Genomic DNA, 14,215 nt, shown 5'->3' with positions numbered 1-14,215 from the left:
GACCAGAGAAATTGATTGGTGCTGCATTAACAATTATCACATAAATAGGTGCTTATGCTATTAATTCCCAGACTTGGCTTCTTGTGGGAGTTTAGTGGGCAATTAGTGTGCAAATCCAGCAAAGTTCTTAGATAATGGTGAGGCTGATTGTCAGTGCTATTTGTACAAAACAAATGATTGGATGGCATACCAGAAAGTTCTGGAGCTTTGCAATTTATGGCGTATCTTAATCCGCTGAATTTGCTGACCGACTTGCACATTAATAATGTCTGCGGCTAGCATGCTGTTATTTTACGGCTAGATCTGACCCAATATCAATTTAGGTGCCAAAGTCAGCTGTGTATTAACATAGAGAGTCTTAGAATGGTTATGTATGGTATGTTGCCAAATTCAGTTAAGTGTGGAGTTCTATTTAATGAGAGACAAGCAAAACTGACTCTATACACTGAAAGTGAACATGATGTGATATTTGAATATCAAAATTTCTGTTCACGCGTCATCCCTTTTTCTCGCTAACCTTAAACAATACCTTGATTTTAAAATTTTCTTCCTTCTTTTCAAATCCCTTGCTCTTCCCTATCTCTGTAATTTGAAGTCGGCCAGCCATCTAATATCTGCGCTATAATAATGGCTTCTTGAACACCCCCATTTTAATTGCTTTGTTACTTCACCTGCCAAGGCCTTAGGCTCTGGAATTCCCTCCCTAAATCTCTTTGCCTCTCTACCCCTCTTTCCTCCTTTATGACCCTTTAAACCTACCTCTTTGACTAAACATTTGGCCATTTAGTTTAGTTTAGTTTAGAGATACAGCACTGAAACAGGCCCTTCGGCCCACCGAGTCTGTGCCGACCATCAACCACCCATTTATACTAATCCTACACTAATCCCATATTCCGACCACATCCCCACCTGTTGCTATATTTCCCTACCACCTACCTATACTAGGGGCAATTTATAATGGCCAATTTACCTACCAACCTGCAAGTCTTTTGGCTTGTGGGAGGAAACCGGAGCACCCGGAGAAAACCCACGCAGACACAGGGAGAACTTGCAAACTCCACACAGGCAGTACCCAGAATTGAACCCGGGTCGCTGGAGCTGTGAGGCTGCGGTGCTAACCACTGCGCCGCCCCTAGATCTACCCAGAGATCTATTTGTGTGGCTCAGCATGAAATTTTGTTTCTATAACACTCCTGTGAAGTACCTTGGGATGTTTTGTTCTGTTAAAGGTGATATATAAATACAAGTTACGGTGAAGCTAAACGAAATTGGGAGGGCCTATATAGTACAGAAGCAAAATACTACAGATGCTGGAAATCTCAAATAAGAACAGAAAATGCTGGAAATACTCACCAGATGTGGCGGCATCGGTGGAGAGAGCAACAGAGTTAACGTTTCATGTCAATGATCCTTCATAACTGGAAAAAATTAGAAATGTAAAAAATTATAAATAGGTCAAATGGGGGAGGATGGAAAAAGAACAAAAGGGAAGGTCTGTGGTAGGACTTCAGATGGGAGACATTAAATGGCAAACAAAAATGACATTAAATGGTATTGGTGGGGCAAAGTCAAAGGAAGTAATAATGGAACATGTAAATCGACAAAAGATGTGTCCAGAGGAGGCATGAATGGCAGAATAATGAACAGCTGCTGTCTGATAGTAAAACATGCAAAGAAAAGGAAACAAAATGGGAGCAGAGATTATGGTCTGAGATTGTTGAACCCTGAGTCTGGAAGGTTGTAAAGTGCCTAATCCAAAGATGAGGGGCTGTTCCTTGAGCTTGTGTTGAGCTTCATTGGAACACTGCAGTAGGCCAAGGACAGAGATGTCAGCCTGTGAGCAAGGTGAAGAATTAAAATGGGCAGGCCACCGGAAGCTCAGGGTCATGCCTGTGAACTGAATGGAGGTGTTCTGCAAAGCAATCACGCAAGCTTTTCGGAACACCTCCATTTAATCCACAGGCATGATCCTGAGCGATCATCCAATCTGCAGTTGGTCTTTCCAGTGTAGAGCAGGCTGCATTGTGAGCAGCAAATACAGTATACTAAATTAAAAGAAGTCTGTGTAAATCGCTGTTTCACCTGGAAGGAGTGTATGGAGCCTTGGATGGTGAGGAGAGAGGCGGTAAAAGGGCAGGTGTTGTGTCTCCTACGTTTGCATGGAAAATTGAGGTGGAAAGGGGACGGAGTGATGGAGGACTGGACCAGGGTGTTGCAGAGGAAATGATCCCTTCGGAGTGCTGAAAGGAAAGGGGAGGAGGAAGATGTGTTTGGTGGCATCATGCTGGAGGTGGAGGAGATGGCGAAGGCTGCTCAGTTGAATATGGAGGCTGGTGGGGTGGAAGATAAGGATAACAGAACCCTATCGTCATCCTTGGAGGGAGGGAAAGGGGTGAGAGCTAGCTGAAGTGTGCGAAATGGGTTGGATGGACACAGTTGAGGGCCCTGTTAACCAAGGTGGGGGAGAATTCTCAGTTGAGGAAAAAGGAAGACCTATCGGAAGCACTGGTGTGGAAATATGCATCGTCAGAACAGATGCAATGAAGATGGAGAAACCAGGAGAATGGAATGGAATCCCGCATGGTGTTCTTCCATTGTTTCTTTTGAAAACTGGAGGACTGATGTTGTAAAATTGGCTGGGAACAGTACTATATCCACCTTTTGGAGCCATCGCTGGAAGCTGAATATTGTACTTGTTTTGATCTGAATAGACTGGATCATGAAGATTAAAAAAAAAAAATCTATGGTTAAGCTTGGCTATAAAGTGCTATGGGTGGGGGATGTGTTTCTTTTTCTTTTTTCTTTTGGGCCTCCTTATCTCGAGAGACAATGGATACGCGCCTGGAGGTGATCAGTGGTTTGTGAAGCAGCGCCTGGAGTGGCTATAAAGGCCAATTCTGGAGTGACAGGCTCTTCCACAGGTGCTGCAGAGAAATTTGTTTGTTGGGGCTGTTGCACAGTTGGCTCTCCCCTTGCGCCTCTGTCTTTTTTCCTGCCAACTACTAAGTCTCTTCGACTCGCCACAATTTAGCCCTGTCTTTATGGCTGCCCGCCAGCTCTGGCGAATGCTGGCAACTGACTCCCACGACTTGTGATCAATGTCACACGATTTCATGTCGCGTTTGCAGACGTCTTTATAACGGAGACATGGACGGCCGGTGGGTCTGATACCAGTGGCGAGCTCGCTGTACAATGTGTCTTTGGGGATCCTGCCATCTTCCATGCGGCTCACATGGCCAAGCCATCTCAAGCGCCGCTGACTCAGTAGTGTGTATAAGCTGGGGGTGTTGGCCGCTTCAAGGACTTCTGTGTTGGAGATATAGTCCTGCCACCTGATACCAAGTATTCTCCGAAGGCAGCGAAGATGGAATGAATTGAGACGTCGCTCTTGGCTGGCATACGTTGTCCAGGCCTCGCTGCCGTAGAGCAAGGTACTGAGGACACAGGCCTGATACACTCGGACTTTTGTGTTCCGTGTCAGTGCGCCATTTTCCCACACTCTCTTGGCCAGTCTGGACATAGCAGTGGAAGCCTTACCCATGCGCTTGTTGATTTCTGCATCTAGAGACAGGTTACTGGTGATAGTTGAGCCTAGGTAGGTGAACCACCTGAACCACTTCCAGAGCGTGGTCGCCAATATTGATGGATGGAGCATTTCTGACATCCTGCCCCATGATGTTCGTTTTCTTGAGGCTGATGGTTAGGCCAAATTCATTGCAGGCAGACGCAAACCTGTCGATGAGACTCTGCAGGCATTCTTCAGTGTGAGATGTTAAAGCAGCATCGTCAGCAAAGAGGAGTTCTCTGATGAGGACTTTCCGTACTTTGGACTTCGCTCTTAGACGGGCAAGGTTGAACAACCTGCCCCCTGATCTTGTGTGGAGGAAAATTCCTTCTTCAGAGGATTTGAACGCATGTGAAAGCAGCAGGGAGAAGAAAATCCCAAAAAGTGTGGGTGCGAGAACACAGCCCTGTTTCACACCACTCAGGATAGGAAAGGGCTCTGATGAGCCACCATGTTGAATTGTGCCTTTCATATTGTCATGGAATGAGGTGATGATACTTAGTAGCTTTGGTGGACATCCGATCTTTTCTAGTAGTCTGAAGAGACCACGTCTGCTGACGAGGTCAAAGGCTTTGGTGAGATCAATGAAAGCAATGTAGAGGGGCATCTGTTGTTCACGGCATTTCTCCTGTATCTGACGAAGGGAGAACAGCATGTCAATAGTCGATCTCTCTGCACGAAAGCCACACTGTGCCTCAGGGTAGACGCGCTCGGCCAGCTTCTGGAGCCTGTTCAGAGCGACTCGAGCAAAGACTTTCCCCACTATGCTGAGCAGGGAGATTCCACGGTAGTTGTTGCAGTCACCGCGGTCACCTTTGTTTTTATAGAGGGTGATGATGTTGGCATCGCGCATGTCCTGAGGTACTGCTCCCTCGTCCCAGCACAGGCATAGCAGTTCATGTAGTGCTGAGAGTATAGCAGGCTTGGCACTTTTGATTATTTCAGGGGTAATGCTGTCCTTCCCAGGGGCTTTTCCGCTGGCTAGGGAATCAATGGCATCACTGAGTTCCGATTTGGTTGGCTGTATGTCCAGCTCATCCATGACTGGTAGAGGCTGGGCTGCATTGAGGGCAGTCTCAGTGACAGCATTCTCCCTGGAGTACAGTTCTAGGTAGTGCTCAACCCAGCGGTCCATCTGTTTGCGTTGGTCAGTGATTATGTCCCCCGATTTAGATTTGAGGGGGGTGATCTTCTTGATGGTTGGCCCAAGAGCTCTCTTCATGCCATCATACATTCCTCTGATGTTTCCGGTGTCTGAGGCCAGCTGAATATGACTGCATAGGTGTTGCCAGTAGTCGTTTGCGCAACGCCTAGCTGTTCTTTGTGCAGTACTTCTGGCTGCTTTAAGTGCTGCGGATGTTAAATCGCTGGGGGCTTTCTTGTAGTTCAAAAGTGCAATGCGCTTAGCGGCTATGACAGGTTCCAGCTCTTCATTATGAGATTGAAACCAGTCTGCATTTCTCTTCGCACTTTTGCCGTAGGTGGTCAAAGCTGACTCATAGATGGCGTCTCTGATGTGGGCCCACTTGGTCTCAGCATCCCCTGTGGGAGTGTTTTGAAGGGCTGTTACAAGTGAATTTAGAAATTTTTGTAACAGCTGTGGGTGAGAAATTCTGCTCGTGTTGATGCGCGGGTGGCCCTTCTGCTTGGAATGATGCAACTTCTTTGGTCTGAGGCTAACCTTGCTGCACACCAGGGAGTGGTCGGTGTCGCAGTCCGCACTGTGGAAGCTGCGTGTGATTTGAACACTGTTTAAGGCGGCTCGCCTTGTGACAATGAGGTCTAGCTGGTGCCAACGACGTGATCTTGGGTGCCTCCATGAAACCTGGTGACAGGGTTTAGTGTGAAAGAACGAGTTGGTGATGCAGAGGTTATGATAGGTACACAACTCAAGCAGTCTCTGCCCGTTCTCATTCATCCTTCCAACGCCATAGCGCCCAAGGCAGGAGGGCCATGAGTCATGGTCGGCCCCAACCCTGGCATTAAAGTCCCCCAGCAGGAATAGGTGTTCGGTGTTGGGGATGCTGCTAATGATGTTATGGAGTTGTTCATAGAACTGGTCTTTAGCTTCAGGTGCGGAGCAGAGTGTTGGAGCATAGATGCTGAGTAGGTGTACTGGACCAGAGGTGGTGAGCAGTCGGATGGACAGTATGCGTTCCGAGCCATTTGAGGGAGGCTCTATCATGCTGAGCAAGGAGTTTCTGATGGCGAAGCCCACTCCATGCTGTCTTGGTTCTTCAGGATCCCTGCCCTGCCAGAAGAAGGTGTAGTCTTGCTCTGCTAGAGAGCCACTCGCGGGGAGGCGAGTCTCCTGAAGTGCTGCAATGTCCACATTGAATCTACTGAGCTCGTTGTTAATGATGGCGGTCTTCCGAGAATCGTTGATTTGTGTAAGGTCTTCCGACAGGCCAGGACACATAGTTCTGACGTTCCAGCTTGCAAAGCGAAGGGCTGGTACCTTCTTTCCTTTTTTCATGTTGTTTGGTGCGGTGTATCAGTCCACCTTTCGGGCAATGACCCTGAGCTCCAAGCACCCATTGAAGCAGGCAGACTGTGGCGGGACAGAACCTTATTGACCGGGGGCTGCCCGGTTTGAGGCGGGCGGTAGCTGTCCAGTGAGGTGCAATGACCTCTCCCACCGACAAAGGCAACCCGTGGCGCCCAGTTTCTACGCCAATTTATCTGGACTTATAACCCGTAACTGCTGCCTTCCGTGTTGTTTTAGTCACTGTGAGGCAACTATGGAGTGACCTCTCCATGGCGCATGCCTGGGCAAATTTATGGAGGTTGAGAGTTGCCCAGTCGTCAAAACCCCCCTCTCGGCCTTTCTGGTGGGGTCCAAAGGAGTGCAGGACACGACGTTTGGCACCAGTATGGCTGCAGGAACTGCCGGAAACATGCCAAAGGTGACACATGACCGCCTACGGGGTTCCGCTCCGGATTTTCTGTTAGGGTTTACTCCCTTAGCCTTGGTCTCTCCCGAGACGCCCACAAGGCAGTGGGGTTGTTGGGGCCCCTACACAGGTGTAGGATGGTGCCGGTGGGAGGAGGGGATGCAAGGGGGAGGGGTAGAGGGAGGGGGTGGGGGGGGGTGCAGGGGAAGGGGGTGCGGGGTGAAGATGGTGCGAGGGGGGGGCGGGCTGGGACGGAGTTGTGAGGGGGTGAACTGAGAGGGTGGAGCAGGGAAGGGGACGGGGGTGGGGGGGGGTGGAAGGGGGGTAAAGAGGGGGGGAGGGGGGGTGGAATCTGGTGCAGGTAATAAGCCATTTCCTCAGTGCCCACCATCGACGTCCGGAAAGCTCATCCACATCCTTCGGGAGGTGAAGCATCATTTGGCAGACTTAGAGGTGATTACATTTGCTAAGGGTTTTTTTTTTTGCAGTGGTTTAAATAAAGGCATGCAGCATTGCCGACAGTGCGCTGCAGATGCTCTCCGAGCCATCTCCCACGGGCGCTTTGAAGTTGCGGCCGGGGGGGCCGTTCGTGGATGTTTTGGGTGTTCGGGGCACCTTTTCACAGGACTTCTCTCGGGTCCCGCAGCTCCTTCTTCACCTCAATGGACTTACCGCATGCCGTGGCTGCAGACACTCTGGACTGTGAAGACAGCAGGATCGGAGATTAAAGTATCGACAGCTGTGCTCGTCAGTTTCATCCGGATCATGGGGGATGTGTATGTGTGATGTATATACATATTTGTTTCTACTGGTGGAGGTTGGAGTATGACTGAGTAAGTCTTGTTACAATTGCACAGGGCATTGTTGAAACCAAACTGAAGTATTGTGCAGTTTTCGTCTCCTTATCTGAAGAAGCATTGTTCTTTTTTTTTGGAGGCAGTAGAGCAAAGGTTCACTAGATCTAGTGAACCTTGCCTAATTGCCCTTGAGAAGGTGGTGGTGGTGAGCTGTCTTGGACTGCTGCAGTCCATGGGGTGTAGATACACCAATGGTGCTGTTGGGGAGTTCCAGGATTTTGACCCAGCGACAGTGAAGGAATGGTGATATAGTTCCAAGTCTAGATGGTGTGTGGCTTGGAAGGGAACTTGCAGAGTATGAAAATTGGGAAGGGCTTACCAGGGTAAGCCTTTTTTTTTATCTTTCTCCATCTTCAATCTGCACATATTTTATGATTGGTTCATCATGGAAAAATCAGTGAGAGTTTCCCTTTGGTTGTATCTTAACTAAACTGACTTACCCTATGTCTACATCTACAGACCATTCTTCAGTTCAATACACATTTTCGCCCACACACAGTTTTACCCCCCTACAGTTGCTGTCCCTGTAGGAAAGGTTCTCAAAATATTTTATGCCTTGAATTGCCATTTTCACCTTATGAAATTGTCAGTGGAGCAGTTTTGCTTCTGTCCCAGTATATGCTGAAACTTGGATTCATGTTCTACACTTCCGGGTATGAGTTTTTTTTCACTTGAAGATGGGACAGTTTTGTTTTGCTTACTTTCAGTGCGGCGTCAGAGTTGAAATAGCAGTCTTAATCTATATTTTTTAAAAATCCATGATCTCTGGTTCACTGTTTGCATTTCCTGGGATGAGAAGATTGTCCTATGAGGAGAATGAGGATATCTCCTATGATGAGTAGTTGAGTGGACTAGGCCTATATTTTTGGAGTTTGGAAGAGTGAGAGATAATCTCATTGAGAACATGTAAGATTCTGAAGGGGTTTGATAGGGTCGATGGTGAGAGGCTGTTTCCCCTGTCTGGAGAGTCTCGAACTGGGCACAGTCCCAGGGTTGATCATTTAAGACTTGAGATGCGAATGAACTTCTTCACTCAGTGGGTTATGAATCTTTAAAATTCTCTGCCTTAGAGGGCCGTAGATGCTTAGTCCTTGAATATATTCAAGGCTGAGATCGATATATTTTTGGACTCTGGAATCAAGGGATATGGGAATTGGATGGGAAAGTGGAACTGATGTCTGGGATCAGCCGTGATCTTACTAAATGTTGGAGCAGGCTCGAGGGGCCATATGGCCTACCCCTCCTGTTTCCACATTTTTACCTACTAGCAAGATTAGCTGGTACTGCATGCTGAACTATCAGCTCCCAGATTACTATGAATTTATCCATAACTAGCTGCTGGAATGAGAACAGACCCCCAGAAGGACCTTTTTAGAAGACTGTGCTCTTTTATACAAGATATTTAATTTCTGTTGAGATTAAGTTGATTGCTATAGGAACCTCTACTACCCTTTGCCCCACCCCAACATTCACGAGCCAAGGAGGTGACTGTTAACGAGGAACATGCTTCACTAGGGAACAGATGCTATTGATGACTTCCATTATGCTGAGCCCAGTACAATATCCACATCATAATAAAAGCAAAATACTGCGGATGCTGGAACTCTGAAATAAAAACAAGAAATGCTGGAATCACTCAGCAGGTGTGGCAGCATCTGTGGAAAGAGAAGCAGAGTTAACATTTCGGGTCAGTGACCCTTCTTCTGAAGCACCCGGAGGAAACCCACGCAGACACAGGGAGAACTTGCAAACTCCACACAGGCAGTACCCAGAATTGAACCCGGGTCGCTGGAGCTGTGAGGCTGCGGTGCTAACCACTGCGCCACTGTGCCGCCCAAAGAAGAAATTTGTTTGAAGAAATTAGTAGATTGATAGAACTTATGTTTGTATAGAGCCTTACATAACCTTAGGACCCCCCCAAAGCACTTTACAGCTAATGAAGTACATTTAAAGTGTAGTCAGGAGATGGGTTTCCTGGATAAGATGATCTCTGAGAGGCCATAAATGGAGATATGAAAAAGCTAGAGAAAGGTGCAGGATCAGTGCTAGGCCTGGGGTGTGTGGGGTGGGGGGATGTCAAGTGATCAGAATGGGAGAAAATTAATGGAGACAGTGTCCTCAAAGGTGGAGGTGAGGGAGAGATTTAGAAGATTGACAGCTGCAGAAGTATCCTGATGAATGAACAGCCAAAGATTAGGTACATGGAAGCAGAGTTGTATATGCTCTACTTCAGAAGAAACTCATTGTTGTATCCAATTATTTGATTTTGTATCACATTAGCAATTACATGATTCATGGATTTGAATCACTTAGAACGGAGTGCAACCAAAGTTCACCAGACTAATCCCTGGCATGGCGGGTTGTCTTATGAGGAGAGATTGCAGAAACTGGGCCTGTATTCTCTAGAGTCTCGAATAAAGAGAGATGATCTCATTGAAACATACAAAATTCTTACAGGGCGTGACAGGGTAGTTGTGGATAGGATGTTTCCTCTGGCTAGTGAGTCTAGAACTAGGAGACAGTCTCCGAATAAGGGGCAGGCCATTTAAGACTGAGATGAGGAGGAATTTCTTTACTCAGAGGGTGGTGAATCTGTGGGATTCTCTGCCCAGAGGGCTGTGGAAGCTCAATCATTAAGCATGTTCAAGACAGAAATCAATGGATTTTTAAATACTAACAACATCAAGGGGTATGGGGATAGTGGGGAAAGATGGCGTAGAGGTAGATGATCAGCCATGATCTGTTTGGTAGAGCAGGCTCGACGGGTCGAATGGCCTCCTCCTGCTCCTATTTCCTGTGATCCCATGAACTCGCAAATCTTGATTGCTGTAATCTTGTACATTATTTTCAAATACGCTTATAAATTTATATTTTCTAATTTTTTTAATAGGTGATAAATGACTGATGTAAAGTAAAAGCTGAAGGAAGTGGCAGTAACAACATGAAGTTGTATGTATTTCTAGTTAACACTGGAACTACCCTTACATTTGACACAGAACTTGCTGTACAAACGTAAGTATATACTTCAGAATTTTGCCAACATCTGCAGATCCCAAAGACTTAATGCCGAAAACAGTTCAGAATGTTTGCTGTAATATTGATGTCTGTCTGCATTGTCTCTGACCTGTACAGTACATCCTTTATACTCACTACTGCATAAGTACACTTGTGCATCTTCAAAAACATAATTAGCCTTTTCTGCATTCTTTTATGGCATAGGTGTTTGCTAAATGTATGCATTAAATTTGTTTATTAAATATTAAAAGCAGCAAAACACTTCATGCATAGCAATGAACCAAAATATACACAAATGAATTTGCATTCAGTGGTGCTTGGGAGGTTTTTTTAATTTGTTCGTGGGATGTGGGCATCGCTGGCTAGGCAAGCATTTATTGCTCATCCCTAATTGCCCTTGAGAAGGTGGTGGTGAGCTGCTTTGAACCACTGCAGTCCATGGGGTGTAGATACACCAACGATGCTGTTAGGGAGTTCCAGGATTTTGACCCAGCGACAGTGAAGGAACTGCAATATAGTTCAAAGTCTAGATGGTGTGTGGCTTGGAAGGGAACTTGCAGAGTATGAAAATTGGGAAGGGCTTACCAGGGTAAGTGTTCCTTTTTTATCGTTCTCATTCTTCAATCTGCACGTATTTTATGATTGTTTTTTCCGTGACGAACCAATGAGACAGTTTCCCTTTGATGGTTGTATCTTAACTAAACTGACTTACCCTATGTTTATACCCACAAGGAAGACCTGTCTACAGACCATTCTTCAGTTCATTACACCTTTTCCCCCCCGCGCACGCACACATACACACACACACTTTTACAGCCTTACTGTTCCTGTCCCTGTAGGAAAGGTTCTCCAGATTTTCTGCCTTGAATTGCTATTTTCACTGTATGAAATTGTGCCAGTGGAGCAGTTTGTTTTTGCTTCTGTTCCAGTATACGCCATAACTTGGATTCATGATTTGCTGAAGTGATTTATGACTTTTAACCCTTATAGGGACTAAACCAAATCAGGCGTACATCCCCATGAATCTTGTTTTAGTTAAGTTCAAACCAGACAAATTCTTTATAGACACTTATTTGGGTCCAAAGAACTTAACTAGTTTTCCCTCAAAGAAAGGAAACCAACAGAATATTACCATCTTTCAGATGGTCTATTTTTTAATAATTATGGCTAAGTCATAAATATCCCAGATATTATAAGGGTCTGGGAAACTCTCTTCAATACGTATCTCTCCACTTAGAGAGGGGGGTTCTTGTAGTTGTATGCAGAATACTACATGAGACGATTTATTAACTTTCATATATTTAATTACGAATTGAACATGCAATACACTTTTAAGTAGATAAGTATATTACAATATCAAGTATTACTAAGCGACGTAACACATAATCTTATTTCTAAAATGGAATCCAAAAGTTTAACCGTGCTAATGTTAACAGCAAAATATCTTAGAATATCCATCAAAATTTAAAGTAAACTTTTACTTTAAATTTCCCAAGTAAGCCATAGGGTGAGAAATATTGATGAGGCATTCAACACTTCTAGTTATTTGCTTCAAAACCCCTCATGTTTATACTGTTTATAAGGTATCATTTGACCTTTCAGCATATAGGTATTACCTTTGTGTGTTTTTTCTGCTTTTGATATCTATATATGGCAATATCATTAGCTGCTATTCCTACTTAACCTATTTTTTCTGGAAATACCCTTCTCTTGAAGTTGAATGTTTTTATCTGGTTAAAATGTTTATAATTGGCTTTACTTGACATCTGTTTTTGTAAGCATTTTTCTAATTTATTATCTATAAGTCTTTATATGGTAGCTTTGACTCACAAAGAGAGTTCATCTGTCTACTTTTACCAACACCATCAATTAATTACATTTTTGGCTACCTTAATAAAATTTATGACTACCTCTTACTGATGTCACACAGGATGTTTCAATGTGTGTTGCTCTTCCAATTCCCTGGCAACAGAAACACTGAGATGGATTTTCCAACCTAGAAGGTGTTTCTGGTTCACATTCTATTTTAACAAGAACCTTGACATTTTTAACACTACCTTCTTAAAGGGGAATTTCAGTGAGTCTTAAAAACTGACCATTTATTTAATCTTTAATTCTATAAGGTATAATATATTAATTATATCTAAATTCTACTTCTTCTTCTTTGGCCTCCTTATCTCGAGAGACAATGGATAAGCGCCTGGAGGTGGTCAGTGGTTTGTGAAGCACTGCCTGGAGTGGCTATAAAGGCCAATTCTAGAGTGACAGGCTCTTCCACAGGTGCTGCAGAGAAATTTGTTTGTCGGGGCTGTTGCACAGTTGGCTCTCCCCTTGCGCCTCTGTCTTTTTTCCTGCCAACTACTAAGTCTCTTCGACTCGCCACATTTTAGCCCTGTCTTTATGGCTGCCCGCAAGCTCTGGCGAACGCTGGCAACTGACTCTAAATTCTACTTAATTAAGCCTATTGTACCTATGATTCATCACACTGCACTTCCTGGTATGAGTTTTTTTTTCTTGACGATAGGGCAGTTTTGTTTTGCTTACTTTCAGTGCAGCATCAGAGTTGGAACAGGACTCCTAATCTATATTTTTAAAAATCCATGAGCTGTGGTTCACTGTTTGCATTTTGACATTTGAGGATTGAAGGATGTTTCTGGTTTAAGTCATTCTTCTGACACTTTCTGAACCATAAATATGGGCAGAGAATGAGGATACACTGCATCTGGCACTTGTACCTCAAAGATAGCATGGAAAAATGTCTCCGGTTTTACTTTTGTCAGGATGATCCAACTCCGATGGAGATTAGCACTTAAAATACTGGTGAATTTTGCAAACTTTCTTAGATACATCACTGGTGCTGTTAAAATGATTAATTACTTCCTTCTCTGTGTAAGCAGAACCTGTGCTATAAGCTGCTTTTGTACAAAATAATCTTTTTTTTTTGACTAACTTTTGAATTGTGTAAATTGCCATGATTGATTTGGGCTTTTCCCAACGCACTTGCACTTATAGTTACAAAATTTCAAATCTGTGAAATCTGCCTTTTTGCCTCCGTCATGATCTGGAATAATGTTTTGTCGGCTCCGTTGTAGCATCAGAAGCGAACGTAATATCTGTAATCCAGTGTGCATCATGAAATAAACTGGGTATTTTTGATGGATTATGTCTGAATGATCTAATTTGGGAGTTCCTGCCATTATTGATGCTGGTAAAAGCACCACACTTAAATTTGTCATGAATTCAACATGAGACTGTCTGCCTTTCCCTCTCTTTTCTCCCCCAGCTGATGATTGTATAATTTCTTTGCAGTTGAAATAAATTGTTTCCTTTCAATCTCTGTACACATAAAATACCCATATCATTTCACATCACAGAACTTTTAATATTTATTTTCCATCAGCTTTCCCTGGTGCTGAAGTTACTATTAACTGGTTGCATGGCCAAACATGTAGCAATCCTTTGCACAAAATTATTAAGTCTATACTTAAGTCATAAAAATTAATTATGAACAAGTTTTTTTTTGTCTGATCTCATATTAAGTATATGTAAAATCGATGTGTATATTACATAAATTGCAATTCATGGAATTTAAAAAACATAATTACTATTTAGTTTAGTCGCATGGAGTAGTTTAATAAGAATTGAGATTTTTAACTTTATTCTTTAGTTAAATGTCCTAAATATGTAACTTCAGTGTTGCAGACCTTAAACATGCCATCCAAGCTAAATATAAGATTGCGACTCAGCATCAAGTGTTGGTCGTCAATGGAGGAGAATGCATGGTTGCAGACAGGCGTGTTTGTAGTTACAGCGCTGGGACGGTGAGTGACCATTAAATATGAACAAATTAGTTCTTGTTTTTAAGCATGCTGCATTAAGAACTC

The 14,215-nt window shown here is 44.2% G+C and overlaps 1 protein-coding gene across 5 annotated transcripts in view; it reads left to right on the top strand.

The window, feature by feature from the left end:
* Positions 1–14,215, top strand: part of rb1cc1 (RB1-inducible coiled-coil 1) — a 311,904-nt gene that overhangs the window by 20,189 nt on the left and 277,500 nt on the right. For all 5 annotated transcript variants that reach the window (XM_068031835.1, XM_068031832.1, XM_068031833.1 and 2 more), the window contains 2 exons: positions 10,207–10,328; positions 14,026–14,152. In XM_068031835.1, coding sequence (XP_067887936.1) covers positions 10,258–10,328; positions 14,026–14,152 — 198 coding nt within the window. In that variant the 5' untranslated portion in view covers positions 10,207–10,257. The remainder of the gene's footprint in view (positions 1–10,206; positions 10,329–14,025; positions 14,153–14,215) is intronic.

Source organism: Heterodontus francisci, chromosome 5 (genome assembly GCF_036365525.1).
Source record: "Heterodontus francisci isolate sHetFra1 chromosome 5, sHetFra1.hap1, whole genome shotgun sequence".
NCBI lineage: Eukaryota > Metazoa > Chordata > Chondrichthyes > Heterodontiformes > Heterodontidae > Heterodontus > Heterodontus francisci.
The sequence above is the reverse complement of the archived record's forward strand: the minus strand, read 5'-3'. Positions and strand labels throughout refer to the sequence as shown.